Below are 17,516 nucleotides of genomic sequence, written 5' to 3'. Positions count from 1 at the left end.
TTGCGCAGCTCAACACAGATTTGGATTCCCTGTACAAAGAATTTCCAGTCTTCCAATTAGGTTCAAGTACATTCCTATTTAGGTTTAAAGGATAATTAGTCTATCGGTTAAGTACAGTTAAAATTTTCACCCCGACTTATTTTAAAGTGCAGGCCCTCGTTACCAAAACAATCCCACAAAAAGTGTGCAAATATCTAATCGTGTGTTTTATAAGGTTTACAGACATGCTATTTCCCAAAACACATGGTATATAGCCTACAATAAAGCATGTAGAGTTTGCTATATTTTGTCCCTTCAGTGACAAGTATCTAGTATTTACCAAGAATAGATGCCCTGTATGCTAGAAAGCAGTGCAGAGGTTGGAAATAGGGTGCTTATGACACAATATCCAATGTACTGTCATTGTGGAACAGTGGTTACGGTGCTTGGCTGCTGACCAGAATGACACAAAGTTGACGCAGTGCCTTTGTTGTGTTATTTTCCGGTGTTATATTCCCAGAGTCAGTAAATGGTGTTATTTTCCCTGGCCATAACGGTTGTATTTTGATTGAGACAAAATGCTAGAGGCTTGTGGCTTGTGTGATTTAAGTGCACATTAAATGCAAAGTGGTGGACATTATTTGAAACCTTCCACTAAGGTGGGTCTCCTAGCACATCTCTCATGAGACGTAATATTTAGCAAACCAACTTTTCACTGCAGTTTCCAACACTGGTCATGGTTAGCCGATGCTTAGCATCTGATTATTTCATGTAAAGTACTTCACCATGCCACTTGTGTAGGTTGCTTTTGTATAAAATCTATAAAAAAATATGTAGTATGGTGTACTTTGAATGCCACTGATATACGTAACTTTCAAGTGTGTTCATTTTTAGTACCTGTTTTGTTGTAAAGAATATAAATACTGCTATTTCTCTATAATCAAGCCTGTTCAACATCTAATTTGATGAACCCTAACTTCTTTTTTTACTGAAGACTGCATTGGTGCTGTATTGGTCTTATGAAATATTTGTGACTTCAGCATTGTACCATAAGTTCAGTAAAGGGTGTTATTTTTTCGGAGTAATTATACATCATACAAATTTATTAATCTGCTTTAGATTTTAAGTTAAATAGTATTTCATAGATAGTGTACTCTCATTTGAACATTAAGACTCTTGTTTTGCAAATAGTTTCAAAAATGTGGCCTATATTGGGTGAGCATAGAAAAAATGGTTTTTGCTTATGTTGATATTAAAAAAGATGTAAGCAAATAACTTGCAGTGTATGTGCTTTTGTCCCAGTAACATTAATATAACGACTGTGGCTACAGCGAATTGTCGGTTATGTGAAGTTTAACTTCTCTGCATCACAGCGATTGTTCATAATGGTTTGTTTTTACATCTTATATGCCTAAAACGCCTCAGGTTGTAGTAGATTGTCAATTGAGACAAAAATATTTTTCATCTTTTATAATTTGAGATGACCTTGAATATATGCAGTGTTGAACTCTCAAAGGATGTGGCTATATTTTTCATTTGATATCAACGTGGAAGAACAAACAATGTTGCATACTTGCAAGTTACAAGTTGCTGCATGAAGAAAAAAAAACAGCAAACCATCAATGAGTACAATTGAAGCAATGTTGCATATGTTCTATTCACATCAGCAGATAGTTTTTCTCACCCCCCCCCCTCAAGTAATTGTCTCATCAATTCCAAACTAGCTGCCAATCTATTCGCACTAGCATCCAAAGATTTTTTAGTGCAGTTTTGTGTAGCAAGGTTGAGCCATAATGAACTATTCTGTTAATTTCATGGAGTTCATTGTAACAAGGTTTAATTATTGTAATTTTTTATTGAATTCTTAGTGGGGTTTATTTTTATAAATGTCCATTTTGTCAGACAAATAAGATTAACAGTCTTGTTTATTTGACATTTACTAGTGATGTACTTCATTTATTTATTTATTTATCAATACTGTAACCCTCAAAGAGGGTTTTAGCAGAGTGGGTATACATTTGTTAATTTTACAAATTGGCAACACAATAAAAATAATACAAAGTATGTACAGGCTTTGAGAAGACGAGAAAAAGAAAAAAACTAAAAAAACTGACAATTTGCTATAAACAGGAACAAGGGCATCCAACAATGTTAAATAAGCACTGTATTCAAGATGACCACCAGTGTAGAATAAACACTGCAGCGACTGAAACACACCGCACTTCTTCATGTAATAGAGCACATACAGTTATTGTTGAAGCTGAATAATAAAACAACTCAAAGATTACTTATAATTGTTTTTATTTTTTCTATCAACTATTATACCACACAGGTTTTAGTAAAATATCTTATGTTCAGCATAAATCACCGTTTGTTGCTTTTGAACATGTGTTGATCACTGCATTGCTTCCACAGCTGGTAAGAGTCACTTTGCAAAGGAGTACCTTGTATCAAAGCAGTACGCTCATATTAACCGTGTAAGTCTTGCCGCTGGTAAGTTTCGTACCTGTTATACAAGCATTCATGTTCACTCATTAATTTATTTTTATTATTTGTGTTTCCAGGATATGTTGAAGTCGGCCCAGAAGTGTGTTGAGGAATGCGAGAAGGCACTAAGGCGGGGTCAGAGTGCTGTGATAGACAATACTAACCCAGATCCTGAGAGTCGGAAAAGGTAGAGAAATTGTTACATCGGTCGTATATAAGTGTAGTATTCTGCCTGCTTTCCTGACGTTAGATGTATTATGAAAGGGAAAATGTAGGAGGGTGCAAATATTAGAAAATCTCAAATAACAAATCAAACTGTGTTCTATTCGATTTGCTTCTCTAATTAAAAGGCACATATTCGAAATACGAAATATTTTTTCATATACTTTTCTTCGAATAAGGGGCAGTGCCAGAAAAACTGCTTAGGAACAACACATTGGAACATCGAGAAAGCACTATCTTGTTTTAATTATTGGATTACCAAGATACATGCAGCCCAACCTTTTATAGGACTATTGATGCCGTATTAATCGCAGATTGAAGGAACTTCTATTTAAAACACTAGTGTCACCAGGCGAAAGTGTCCTCAATTTGCTGTTCTCAATAGAGATTCATGATATTCATTCATCGAATATTGTTCAACTTTTGTGTCTCAGTTTGAAGATGGTGACAAAGTGCTGCCTTCAATTCTGAAAAAAACACTGTATTTCAACGTAGTTACAAACTATTTAGCAGGCCATCACTGCTTAAAAGTGTTTACCTTTGTTTACGTAACTACAGCATTTTTTTTTTGTTAGTCAAAGTTAATCGTAATGCTTCTTTGTTAACAATTGTGACTATTTTTTCCAAGTAAAATATTGTTAAATTATAAAACTGTATGGAAAATTCTTGCCTTACTATTCGAAAGCTGTTTGAATAGCATTCCATTTGTATTCATATTCGATTCATTGTTACCACTATTGATTTTACTTCTAAAATTTACTCTTCGCACATCGTTAAAAAAGTGGTATGCACCCATTTGCAGCACAACTTTTTCATCAACTAGGAAGCTCTCGGTTCTGAAAAATACTTGTGGATTTTCTTATTGTTTTGTAACCTATCCTTTATGTTGTAGGATTCAGCAAAATTGATTTGCTATATTAGGTTTCTTGCAATACATATTGCTACATATCTTAAAAGTGGTATTTGAAATATATATGAGACATAGGTATTTATAAAGTGTACTTAGGTATGATTAACCCCTTAACTGCCTTGGACGAGAAGAACTCATCCTAGTGAAATAGGTACTTTCCTCTAGCATTCAGGTGAAAAAGCGCACATTTAAGGGGGGACATGGTTCTTAGGGCTCTCTCATTTATTTTTGAACCAAGTGTGACAGAAGTTGGCATGCTTACTTAGTTTGTTCTCCAGATTCTAAAAATGTTATTTTTTCTGTATCTTCATTAGTTAAATAAATAATCAAGATAACGATTTCTATTGTTCTTACCATAATAGAAAAATAACCACCTGTCAGAAATTTATAAATAACATAGGGATTGACAGTAGAAAGCATAAGACATGCAACATAAGAAGCACTTTTTTAAATGGGTCATTATTTCTTACTTTACAATACACTAAACTTCACAGCCCTGAATGTGGCCATTGTGTGGTCACACAAAAGACTAGTTTGAAAAACTTGCATCAAGAGAAATCAAAATCTGCTTCCTATGATGTGTGCTCCAAACATATAGCTTCATGCTGCAAAATAAAATGTTCTGCTATCTGTAACAGTTTCAGATATATTGCAGTAATTTTCATGCAGGGTGTACAAAATTGCCATTTTGAGAAAATGAAGAAAACAAAGAATTCTAGCATTTTTAACTGTAAAAATGTATGCACTTATAATTACATAGCCATTGACATATAAATGAATGCTAGAAAGCCTAAGGAGTGCAATGCTGCAAGCTGATCAAAAATTGAACAAGTACTTCTCGAATTACAGCACAGTAAAGTTCATTGCATGTAATCTAATACAGAAATTTTTATATTAAAATAAAAAAATGAAGCTGCCCATTAAAAATAGGCTCTCAGCATTGTTTTTTGTGCACATTTAGCTACATTGTGCAATGTACATTGTACATTGTGCATTGTGCAACAATTACAGCTCTAGCTGTCCTAGGTCCACTTTTACCGAACAAGCAAAAGAAAGTGGTCAAAATCTGTGCTTCAAGAATAATGCTGTTAAAACTTAATTTCGTCGTTCCAACGGAAAAATATCATGGCACACATACTTTTAGTCGGTTAATATGCACCGGGAATGTAATAGGACTGATTGTTTGTACGAGCATGTCGTTTCTTCTAGTCCTGTAGCAAGTTGTCACCGTGTGCTCGTCTGCCGCGAGGCCGCTTATCAGTTCGGTGACTGTACTGACGGCGATGTGCGACAAATGTGTGTGCGTCATCCACGATCCGTCGAATAACCCGGCGATGTTTTCCGGCTTGTCCAGAATAAGTTACCCGTAAGTGTCGCGAACCAAAGTTGCTCCCTCGCTCATTAATTTGGAGGCTACACGAGTGCCGAAGTTTCCTTTTCACGTAAGACTGCCGCATTTTCAAGCGGAGATCGCGACGACGTTGCGAACACGTCGTTGAAAGCAGTCTACCTGTTGCCAGTAGCCTCCGTTGCGAGGGCCGCGAGTATGTTCACTGTAAACGGATTGACTTTCTGTTGTTGGTCGATGCACGGCCTACTCCGCTCTGTCAACCCGTCGCGCAGTTCAAGGTCCTTTCGTCAGGCGGGGGGAACCACAACATCGGCGGGTTTAGCGATAAGACTGCACTTCCGTTCTGTCACTACAAAGATTGATATCTCTGGTAGCCTCACTTCTGCTTTTTACTTGCCGTTCTCTAACTGAGGAGGCTGCAAAACACAGCCGTTCTCAGTAACGTTGTCGGCAATCAACGGGCTCGTACGTGAGTTAGGCCTACACCGGTGACTCAGCGACCGCCGTTGACCGCTTTGAGTTCGTTATCCTCATTGTCCTGAGCCATAGCGGGGATCTTTCTGAAGTTCGCAGCGAATGAACCACCGCCGAACCCGCTTCACAAATTACTGTAGCACGGAACTTCTTTACTGCCCCAAGCAGTCAGTAGCACCATGACAAAATGGCGCATGTTAGTGCGCGTCACGATGGTGAAGCAAACGCCGAAAGCGCCCCTTGGCCAATCAGATGCCTAAATTTGGTCACGTGCCCCAAGCAGCCAATTGAATCGCGCGCTAGTGCTTCTCGATGACGCATTTTTGCTAAAAAAACCAATGACCAAGGTGAGCCAGCGAGGGCGGGAAATTGAAGATGAAGAATGACCCTTCCAAACGAGACCAAGATAAACACGATAGCTCGTGTGTTACGGCAACAGTTTGGCGCGGAAAAAGCGCGATTTTAGCGTCAATTTACGCTCACATTCATCTCACAGGGATGTTATAAATTGATTTTGCACCAGAAATAATGACGCGAGAAGCTAGAAACTTCTCAGATAAGTGCAAAAATAGGCGCAGATTTCAAAAATGTCAGCTTCAAAAAGTTGTTTTTTTTTTTGTGATTTTTGGTTTTCTAAGACCCGTGTCCTCCCTTAAAGATTACATTGTGTGTTATCCACTAGATGGCAACATTTGCTCAAGGATTTAGTTTTCTCTTGCGGCAGCAGCGTGGTTTTTGTATGGAAAGACTGCATGTGGTGGCAGTGATTAATGCATAAATGGCCCGTGAACGCAAAAAGAAGCTATTCGGTTTCGTCATCTTCTTCAAATGATGATGATTCAAGTACATATATTTATCTTGCGTCCAAAAGTGAAGACAGCGATGATGTAAATGAGTAGCTCCTGTGATGATGATGAAGACAGCTCGGACAGGAACATTGCGAGTGCCCGCCAGTGAAGCCGCTTTGCGTTTTTTCGCGTTTTGTCATTTTCGACACAGCCCCGAAGCTTCCCGAGTGAAATACCCCAAGGGTGCTTAGCCTACACAAGTGAAGAACGATGTGGCGTCTGTAACTGTTTTGTTTATAAGGTGTTTAATTTTATTAGTAGCAGGAGGCTGTTTTCCTATGCATTATTCATAAAATTACTTTAATCCATTAACTTGACTAGGTATGTAGTGCAAATATTTTTGCAACTTTGCCTAGCTGCTTTTTAGTTCAATAAAAATCGAAATCAGCAATAAAAAATAGGCACTTCTGACCGGAAATTATCAAAAAAAAAATAATAATTTGCAGTTAAAGGATTAAAGCTTTATACTATTTTTTTAAACTAATCTTTCCTTTTTTAGGCATGAAGGGCTTAAATGATAATTTTCATTAATAAGCCCTGCTATGTCATGGATGACCTCGGTTTTTCAATGTGTCTATAGCAAAAAATGACCAAGGATGACCCCAGGCTGTCCATAGTATTTCCGATTTGATAGACATGCTGGTTTTGTCTAGTGGTTTGTCATATTTTTGCCGGATGGCAGCACACAGTCCTTGCGGTAGAGTAAGCAGGAGTGAGTCTATTCTTGGGAAGAAAGTAAAACATGTTAGCAAATATGGCAGGTAAAAATCATTTGTTCAGTTTTGGTCATAATTCGGGATAACTATATGGCACAGAAAGGGGATGTCAATCGTCCTTGAGCTTGAAGGGTGTACACATATTGCAGATAGATTAGCATAAAGCTCTGAATGTCTCAGTTCAGCTGTATTTATTCATTCATTCTTTATTCGAGACAGCTTTGCGGTTGTTCATAGTTGTGCTCAGACGTAATAAGGGCGTTAAAATAGTTATGATTCTTATTGAAGAGGGCACCTTGTCAGCGTTACCTAAACTGCCCACGAATGTCAGGTAACAGCAGCTTGCAAACCACATTTATAAGGCAACAGCTCCTTTGCACTCTCAGGCATTTTTTTTAATGAGCAACCTCAAGAAGTTACCATTTGCACACCACAGAACAAATCAAAAGAAAGGAAGATATGCAAGGCATCGCTACCCCAGCTGCAAGGAACCATTTAAAGGTGAATGGAAAAAGCAAACATAGTACTATTCACGTCTCTATTGATATTAAAGCCTCTTAACGACTCCTTTCGAAATATATTCCTTGAACACATTACACTTATTTAGCCATGTCCCTCAGGTTTCATGAACTAGTACTTTAAGAGCATCATTGAAACGAGAGAGGAATTCAGGGCACACAAGTATGCCTATTAGGCACTCTTAAGTATATGCCAGCCATGGCTCAGTGGCTCTGGCATCCTTGTGCTGAACATGAATATGTGGCTTTTTGATCCCTGGTTATAGTGATCCCTTGTTTGCTGATGGCAAATTTTCCTGTATACTGATATTTTAGTGCACATGATAACAGTCAGGTTGTCAGAACTAACGTGGAACCCTCTACGGTAGCCCCACTCATAACACGGACTTGAAGCATTAACCAAGTGCATTAAGAATATTTCGTGTATTTTCATCTAATTTGCAGCTGCTTTGAAAGGGGCACATGCTCTTAGTGCATTTTCATGAGGGTAGAGATAAAAAATATCTGAAACATGAATAATGTGCATGTGTACCTGCTCTGCATTTTTTTAAAGCCATCACAGTGTGATAGTTATAAAATGGTGTGCCCAATCATAGCAGAGTAGCCTGTGATTAGGCCTATCATTATCTTGAATGTACAAGGGGGTTCAAGAAGTTCCCAGGACCCGCAGGGACGTCTGCATGAGCAGGCGGTTGGTGTGTGGCGACACCACAGGTACTAGCTAACGGGGGATTTCGGTCCCCTCTAACGCCTAACCATGCATGGCTTAGCCATGTCCGGGGAAAAGGGAATTCTGGGGGTTGAGCCGACACCAAGTGATTGGACCTTTAAAGCCCCCCAGCGGTGGCAACACATTCTTTTGGCCCTGGCTTCACATAGACGGATATCGGCAGTCATCTTGTTCTATCTCTCCCTCTCTCCCTACATCTTCCTCTTTATCTCTCACTTTTTATCTGTCCTATCATCTTTTCTTTTCCATTTACTTTCAAATTTCCTGGCAGCTAGGGTTAACTTTGTGTTGTGTAACCAACCTAGGTTATTTCATATTGGGATATAGTAGTAACGTACAGCTGGCGATAGTTGTACTTGTCTTACATCTTCCACTGCGTCCCCTCTTGGGGCTCCATGGTGGGTGGTCGGCATTGCTGCTGAAAATAAACATACTTTTATGGATAGTTTATTTCCTTCACTGCATGATCGCTTACAGAAGAAAATGGGGCACACCGATTAAATCTTTCTTTTTCATTGTCCGAGAACTTTCCACGCAATCACATCATCCACTCTGTAAAACCGGAAAAGACAGGTTGCAGATTGTCACCCTTCCTCGTAGCAAAATGCCTCGAACGGACCATAGAACCTGGATACAAAGCTACAGAGCTGGCCTGCGGAGACCTCCTTTTAGAACTCCGAGCCCCGCCGCGGTGGTCTAGTGGCTCAGGTACTCGGCTGCTGACCCGCAGGTCGCGGGATCGAATCCCAGCTGCGGCGGCTGCATTTCCGATGGAGGCGAAAATGTTGTAGGCCCATGTGCTCAGATTTGGGTGCACGTTAAAGAACCCCAGGTGGTCGAAATTTCCGGAGCCCTCCACTGCGGCGCCTCTCATAATCATATGGTGGTTTTGGGACGTTAAACCCCACATATCAATCAATCTTTTAGAACTTCGAGACAGACCAACATGACAAACTGCAGACTCTTTTTTCGTTTGGTGGTTTGCCTGTAATGGTCACTCCGCAATGCACCATGAACACTTGTTGTATTGTTGTAACCGATGATGACCTGACTGTGAACTCACTGAGAAAGGAGTTGCTAGACGACTTAAGTGATCAGAATGTTATCAACGTAAAGCGAATCAGGATGAGGCGTGACAGTTAACAGATTGAATCAAAGCACCGAATTCTCACCTTTAGTTCCAGTGTTCTGCCAGAGACCATTGAGACAGGGTATGTAAAGATTCGAGTGCGACCGTACATCCCCAACCCTCTTTGATGCTATAAATGTCAGAGGTTCGGTCACACACAGAACTGTCGAGGTCGAATGACTTGTGCCAAATGTAGCGCCATGGAACATTCCTCCGAAACTAGCTCAAATACGCCTCATTGTGTGAACTGTGTGCTGCATACTCGCAGTCCTGCCCTTCATGGCAAAAAAGAAAATTGTTACCGTCAAAGTAAAAAAAAACTATATCCTTCAAAAAGGCACGGAGGCGAGTGACCTACATGCCAAACAACTCCTTTGCTGATGTGACACGTCAGAGGGCACCGTCACAACGACCTGCGTTATTCACCATGCTTGCACGCATTGAGCCAATGGCAATGCCACTCGTCCCCACGACGGCAGCAACAACAAGTGCTGCACCGCCATCCCAGAAGAATGACCTCCCAGCCTCCGGACAGGCGGGACAGAGGGCCTTATCTCAAGAGGCAAGGCTCGTCCACCAAGCACACCGCTCCCTAGGGTGGGTGCCCAGCACCTCTGTTAAAGTGATAGAGACAACTCCTGTCCAGACAGCGCACTCTGTGCCAAAGGATTGGCGTGACTCTGTCAACCAATCCAAAAAAGAAAAAAACTCCTATTATGGGGCCTAGAAAGAGCTCCGTAACTTGTAAGTTTCTGTAACACACAGCACTCACTTTCGACTCAAAGTCGCAACGCAGGTATTGCAATGAAATGTGGGAGGTCTTTTGCATCATCTAGACGATGTAACAGAGCTCCTGTGTATATTTAGCCCAAAAGTGCTGTGTGTCCAACAAATGCATCTTAAACCCACGCGCACTAGCTTTTTCAGACAATATGCCATATTTCGCAGGGACCGTGACGACGTAGGCACTTAGTCTGGTGGTGTGGCAATCATTATTAATCGTAGTGTTTCCTGCAGGCATTTTTATGTGGGAACACCTCTGAAAGATGTCACCATTCAACCAGTGCTTTTTAACAAGCTAATCACTGTTGTCTCATTATACATACCCCCCGGATACAGACTTGCGAAAACTGAATTTCAAAACTTAATTGATGGGCTTCCTGAATCATATTTAGTAGTTGGTGACCTGATTTCACATAAAACACTGTGGGGAGACTCTGGTTGTCACGCTAGAGGGCGACTGATAGAAAATTTTCTGTTCTCTACTGATGCATGTCTGCCGAACACAAACATACATACTTCGATTCCATGCACCAAACTTACCCATCTGTTGATTTAAGCAAGTACTCTAGTTATGTACCTTAAATGGCAGGTTATTGTAAACCCATATGGAAGTGATTACTTCCTTATTTGTAATAAGTTTAACAAAACAGGACAGTTGTTCTTCACAGATTCCCCATGTGAAAATCAAGTCAGCAAACTGGGAGCTGTTCCAACAGCATACATATTCACAGTGGAATGACATTTCTTCCCTTTGTGTAGACAATGCTGTGGCATATGTGACACATTTTATCATTGAGGCTGCTGAAAAATGTGTCAAACAAACATTGGACAAGGACAGAAGTCGTATATTATTGTGGAATGAAGAATCCAGGGAAGCAAGTAAAAAAAAACTGAATAAATCCTGGAGATTCCTTCAAGAACCCCCAACAATAGAGAACCTTGTTAACTTGAAGAAAACCATGTCTCAAGGCAGACAAGTGCATCGACAGGTGAGGAGAGAAAGGTGACAAAAGTGTGTATCTGACATGAACTCTTACACGAATGAAAGCAAGGTGTTGAGTTGCGTAAACAGGCTAAATGGCCAAGAAACACAATCACTATCCTTAGTAACTGCCGATGCAATACCTTAGAAGACCGGGAAAACTTTCTGGCTTAACACTTTCAACATATCTCAAGTGCATCTCATTATAGCCCAACGTTCCTTAAGTTAAAAAAAACAGGCTGAGCAGGAACGCCTTGAACAAAAGTGCTCAAAAAGCGAGCCCTACAACCGCCCGTTCAATGTAGCTGAACTGACGGCCACTCTGAATTCTTTCAGCCTTTCAGCTCCAGGCAGCGATTGTATCATGTACAAAATGATCAAGAACCTACACTCTGAAACACGGTGCTTCTATCCTTTTATAACACCATGTGGGCATCTGGATACATTCCAACATCTTTTCCAAGCCATCATCATTCCAATACCTAAACAAAGCAACGATCTCTTCTTGGCCAGTAGCTACAGGCCAGTAGCACTCACAAGCTGCTTGTGTAAGCTCTATGAAAAAATGATAAATCGGCGATGAATCTGTTCTCTCGAAAGCAACAAGCTACTGGACCCACTTCAATGTGGTTTCAGGAAGTGTTGGTCAACACTGGACCACTTTGTTTGCATTGAGATTGAGATGCTTTTTTCTATAAACAGTTTTTTTTTATGTGTTGCCCGACCTCAAAAAAGCTTGCGACACTTCATAACGATTTGGAATCCTGAGAGACTTGGCAGCAATGGGGGTACATGGCAGCATGTTCAGATCTACAGAAAGTTATCTGTCTCATCGCACATTTAGTGTGAGGGTGGGGAATGCACTTTCAAAACCGTTTACTCAAGAAATCGGTGTGCCACAAGGGGGCACGCTTAGTTGCACCCTCTTTATTGTGAAAATGAGCTCGTTACATATGGTGATTCCTCCTGCAATGTTTTACTCAGTATATGTTGATGACGTTCATATAGGCTTTAAGTCAAGCCACCTCTCAATATGTGAACGAGAAAATCAACTTGGCCTCAATAAAGTATCAAAGTGGGGCAAATGAAAACGGCTTTAAGATTAACCCCTTTAAAAGCTCCTGTGTGCATTTTAACAGAAAAAGGGACATTGCATTAGATCCTGAGCTTAAGCTGGATGGACAACGCATACAGGTAAACAAAGAGCACAAGTTTTAGGCATCATCCTTGATTCGAAACTCTCCTTCATCCCCCGCATCAAGCATCTAAAGGCTAAGTGCCTAGAAACAATGAACATTCTAAAAATACTTTCACACATAGCATATGGTAGTGATAGGAAGTGCTCGATGAACCTATACAAGAGTCTTGTTAGGACCCGTTTGGACTACGGCAGTGTGGTGTATTACTCTGCTGCACCAAGTGAGCTGTAAATGCTTGATCCGATTCGTCATCTAGGGATCCACCTATCCACTGGGGAAGGGGGAGGGGGCTTTAGAACTAGCCTTGTAGAAAGCCTCTACGGAGAATCAGACAAGTGTTCGCTTGATTTACAGAGGTTACACTTAGCTTTCAAGTATTTTCTAAAAGTTAACGCAAACTTGGATCGCCCTGCATATCCTACCGTCCAGTTATCGGCTTTGTCACAACCGACCCTCAGGCAAAGAACCCCTTTCGCTGCGTGTACGAGCACTGGCTGAGGAAATGGGTGTCCCCTTGCTCCAACTCCGCTTAATGGCACCTACCCTACAAGCCCTGCTGTGGGAATGGCAGGTTATAGATTGCGATACATCTTTTGTTGATGTCTCAAAACATGCCCCTTCTTTGCACACCTTGTTCGTAATGTTGCCATTGCTCAAGTCTCGTTCAGCTCCGAAATGGCCATACTACGCTTTTAGTTATGAACTTCAAGTGCCGAATACCAGCATTTTGTGAAAGGCACCACCGTAGCTGACTTGGAGGCACTGTATGAGTTGGACGTCTTCCCTTTAATTGTGACAATCTCGAGAGAAAACAGCCGCGATATCGACGTTACTAGTCGCCTCCACGTCAATCGCAAGTTAGAACTACCTTAACAGGCAGGGCTCCACAGTCTCCAGTCTTCCTTTAGTGACTGTTTTGCCACAACGTTGACAGACTGGCAGATCCCTCTAACAAAGCACAGAACCATCACTGAGCCCAATGTTCCACCCATGCGCCAACATGCTTACCGCGTGCCGCAGAAAGAACAGGATGCTATTTGTCATCGAGGGAAACAAATGCTCGATGACGATGTAATTAAACCATCGACAAGTCCTTGGGCATCACCAGTTGTGTTGGTTAAAAAAAATGGTTCACTACAATTCTGTGTAGACTACCACAAACTGAACAAGATAACGAAAAATACATATAGTATCCTCTTCCTTGCATCGATGACTCCTTGGATCGCCTGCGCCACACCCGTTATTTCTCTCCCATGGATCTCCGTGCGGATATTGGCAGATTGAAGTAAATGAACGGGATCGAGAAAAAACAGCGTTTATTACACCCGACGGTCTCTATGAAATTAAAGTTAGCCCTTTTAGCCTGTGCTACGCTCCAGCCACATTCCAACGAATGATGGGCAGAGTTTTGTGTGATCTCAAGTGTCACTCGTGTTAAGTGTATTCAGATGACTTAACCATTTTTTCTATGACCTTTGAACAGCACATTGAGCAGCTTGAGGTGGTTCTTCTGGCTATTTGTACTGTCGTCCTGACTCTGGAGCCGAAAGAGTGTTATTTTGGATTGAGGAACTCAAATTTCTTGGCCATATTGTCAGCAGCAGCGGTGTTCACCCCGACCCTCAGAAGGTTATGGCAGTTGCTTTGTTCCCGATACCGAAGACAAAGCATGATGTACACCACTTTCTGGGCCTTTGTGCTTATTACCACCGCTTTGTGCTAAATTTTTCTAAAATTGCCAACCCTATACAACAACCTGTCAAGAACAACGTTGCCTTCATCTGTGGTCCAGAACAATCCGATGCTTTCCGCGACTTTCAACAACACCTGCAAATGCCGCTGATCCTTGGCCACTTGGACACCGAAGCAGACACAGTAGTCCGCATTGATGCGAGTAATCTTGGCCTCGGAGCCATTCATGTGCAATACCAAGAAAACGTGGAACACGTCATTGCCTACGCTAGCCGCACGCTGTCATCTGCGGAGAAAAACTACTCAATGACTGAAAAAGAATGTTGGTGGTTGTATGGGATATTACGAAATTCAGGCCATACCTCTATGGACACACCTTCCGAATCATCAGTGACCACCTGCTGGCTGGCAAATCGGAAAGATCCTTTGGGCCATTTTGCTAGGTGAAGCCTTCGGCTACAGGTATTCGATATAACGATAGTTTACAAGTATGTCCAGAAACACGCCAATGCCGACTGTTTTTTCCACAAACCTGTCAAGACCTCTACAGAGGACAAGGATGAAGACTTGAACTGCCTTGCTGTTCTAGAATCATTAAGCATAGCTGCTCAGCAATGAAAAGACTGCAAAGAACTGCAACCACTGATTGAATGCTTTGAGGGACGTTGCCCGCAACCCTCATGTCAGTTTGCGCATGACTTGTCATCTTTCTGTCTACGCCAAGACATCAACTACAAGCGCAACTTTCATCTTACGAAAACTGTTTACCTCCTAGTTGTTCCTGCTGCTCACTGGGATGACAATTTTGCGTGCTTGCCACGACGAGCCACAGTCAGGGCATCTTGACTTCGCACACACTCTGGCCAGGATTAAGAAAGAATACTACTGGCTGAAACTTACAAAAACTATCAGGCAGTACATCAAGACTTGCACAGCTTGCCAACGCCACAAAAATCCACTGATGAAACCAGCCAGTCTGCTTCGGCCGTTACGACCCCCTCACGCACCTTTTGAAAAGGTATGGATGGATTTACTCGGCCTATTTCCAAAGTCTACTGCTGGTAACCGCTGAATTGTTGCCACCAACTACTTGACTAGATACTGCGAAACCCAAGCCACCCAGTGAGGAACTGCTTCCGATGTAGCTGACTTTTTTTATGAATAACATTGTTTTCCGCTGCGGTGCCCCCGCTGTTGTCATCACAGATCGTGGTTCTGCATTTATGGCACAGTTGCTCCGAAATATCTTGCGGCGAACACACCGAATGGAAACTGTGTACTACCCACAGGCCAATGGGTTAATCAAACGGCTTAACAAAACGATTGCAGATATGCTTTCGATGTATGCCACCAAGGATCACAAGAATTGGGACGAAATCCTCCCGTATATGACATTTTCCTGCAACACAGCTCTTTAGAAAACCACCGACTTTGCTCCTTTTAGTCTGGTTTATGGCCATGACGTCACCGCAGTGCTTCACACCATGCTGGAACCAACTCTGCCGGACATGTCTACCCCGGATGAAGGTGTATTTGTTAAGCATGCCGAAGAAGCCCAGCAGCTTTCGCATTTTATTGTGGTAAAATCAGGATGCCCGCCGGTACAACACCCGTCACAGAGCTGTAGCATACGAACCGAGTGACCAAGTTCGGGTTTGGACTCCCATTAGTCAATGAGGGCACTCAGAGAAATTGTTATGTCGGTACTTTGGACCCTTCTGAGTTCATCGCTTTGGGGATGTCAACTCGGATTTTGTCCCAGCAGACACATCACACCGTTCTCATAGACTACGCTCCTCGAATGTGGTTCATGTCTCCAGGATGAAGCCGTATGCTTCATGTTGACTGCAGGTCACGAACTTTGTGATGTGGAATTGTTAGGACTATTGTACATTTCTTTCTTGTTTTTTTTTCATCAATCCCTTGCGCTTCTCAATGGACACAAACATTTTTGGCTTGCTCTCACTGTTTTCTAGAGCTGCAGCATTCATACGATGCTTCTTTTTCTTTTAGGGGCAAAGCTCCTCTTAGTCTAACCTTGTCTTGCGTGTGGCGTAACCGAGACAAGAATAGAAGAGTTAAAAAAGAAGGCAGTATCTCTCGAACAGTATAATAGACGGCGCTGTCTCATAGAAGTACATAAAAGCTGCAGTTGAGTGAGGATAATCTAGATGGTGCTGTACTGCTACTCTCCAGTTGGTCACTGCGCGGGTTGTGCCTGTGTGCGCAAGGAAGGAGTGCCTCCCTCAGTCTCCTGGATAGTCGCTGTATGTGGCGGATCGTTGGTGGGGCATGGATGAAGCAGAGCGGTGGGCGCGTTAAAGACACTTGCGCTCGGCTTCCTTGGCTCGCGTCTTGCCGGTGTTACCCGCATGCCATCTGCATTCACGAATGCGATCGGACGCATGCACAAATGGACGGACGCATGCACGTATAGACAGACAAACGAATAGAAACACGAACAGACAAGCGCTTCGCTCCACTCGTCATCATTCACTCAGTGGGGATGCTGTGATTTTTTTTTTATTTGGGGAGAGGGTAATGCCACGCCATGTTGGTGGTAGAAGTAGAGAGCAAAGAAGTTAGTGGCTGCTGTGGCCGAGTAAATAGTCGTTCGCTTTGAGTTTCTGTTCGTCGTTTCTTCTCGCAATGATATATGTATATTTTGCTCTGCAGTAGAATCTCAATGATACGAATTCGAAGGGAGCACACAAAATATTCGTACCTTCTTGAATTCGTATGAACCAAAAACAAGTTAAAGCTTATCATGAAGAAGAACAAGAACTTTATTGGGCTCAATTACTTCTTGCTGAAAAAAAAGTCCATATTGTTCTTTTGAACTTTCCTGTTTTCACTGCCTCTCAATAAAGTGCCATTGTTTCCCCACTCATGCTGCTAGCGCTGTAAGGCACGTTCACGCTTGGCATCAAAGGGAGCGAAAGTGGCAAAACTTATTGAAAATTCACTTGCTTTGCCACTTAAGCGGCTGAAACTGAAAAAACGCGCCACGAAGTCTACATGAAAAAAATCAGTCCTGGAGAATTCCCACAGGGGAATTCATGCGAAAACGCCAGAGCGGCCACAAAACCACGTTCCCGCCCATCAAAAATGTTCACATTCATTTTGCCCCTCGTATACAGGCCTCTGCCGCAGTCACCGCCTGAGAATTTGTACCTAAGCATTAAAATCAGTACCGAGTTCTAGTTATCCATGCAAAACATTGAAAAAAAAAATGTTTACACCTTTGCAAAGGTTGTTTCGGGACATATGTCAGAAGAAACGACATGAGCAGATGCACCGGCAGCGGTGGTGACGGCTTCAGCCGGCAGTGCAAAAGCAAGATATAAGCCATGCCGACTCACACCTGCCAACTTGCTTCTATTGCACCTTCACGCGTCTTTTTCCAGGCCGTGAGCTTTGTCATGCTGTGTGGGTAGTTTGCTATTGCTCTGACGCGAGCCACCGCCGACGCCTTTGGCGCTATATTGAATGTACG

General features: G+C 42.1%; 1 protein-coding gene across 4 annotated transcripts in view; it reads left to right on the top strand.

Moving 5' to 3' along the window:
• PNKP (Polynucleotide kinase 3'-phosphatase) overlaps positions 1 to 17,516 on the top strand; it is a 57,701-nt gene that overhangs the window by 23,014 nt on the left and 17,171 nt on the right. For 2 of the 4 annotated variants that reach the window (XR_005110536.2, XM_037428475.2), the window contains exons 10-11: positions 2,395 to 2,456; positions 2,544 to 2,653. Coding sequence is in view for 2 of the 4 variants with exons in the window: in XM_037428475.2 (XP_037284372.2) it covers positions 2,395 to 2,456; positions 2,544 to 2,653 (172 nt within the window). In the remaining 2 variants the exon portion in view is untranslated. Of the gene's footprint in view, positions 1 to 2,394; positions 2,457 to 2,543; positions 2,654 to 7,423; positions 7,489 to 17,516 lie in introns of those variants that run through there. The other 2 variants (XR_005110535.2, XM_075878094.1) reach the window with 2 other exon arrangements.

Source organism: Rhipicephalus microplus, chromosome X, assembly GCF_043290135.1.
Source record: "Rhipicephalus microplus isolate Deutch F79 chromosome X, USDA_Rmic, whole genome shotgun sequence".
In the NCBI taxonomy this organism is placed as follows: Eukaryota; Metazoa; Arthropoda; class Arachnida; order Ixodida; family Ixodidae; genus Rhipicephalus; species Rhipicephalus microplus.
Note: the sequence above shows the minus strand (reverse complement) of the source record. Positions and strands in the feature narration are given on the sequence as shown.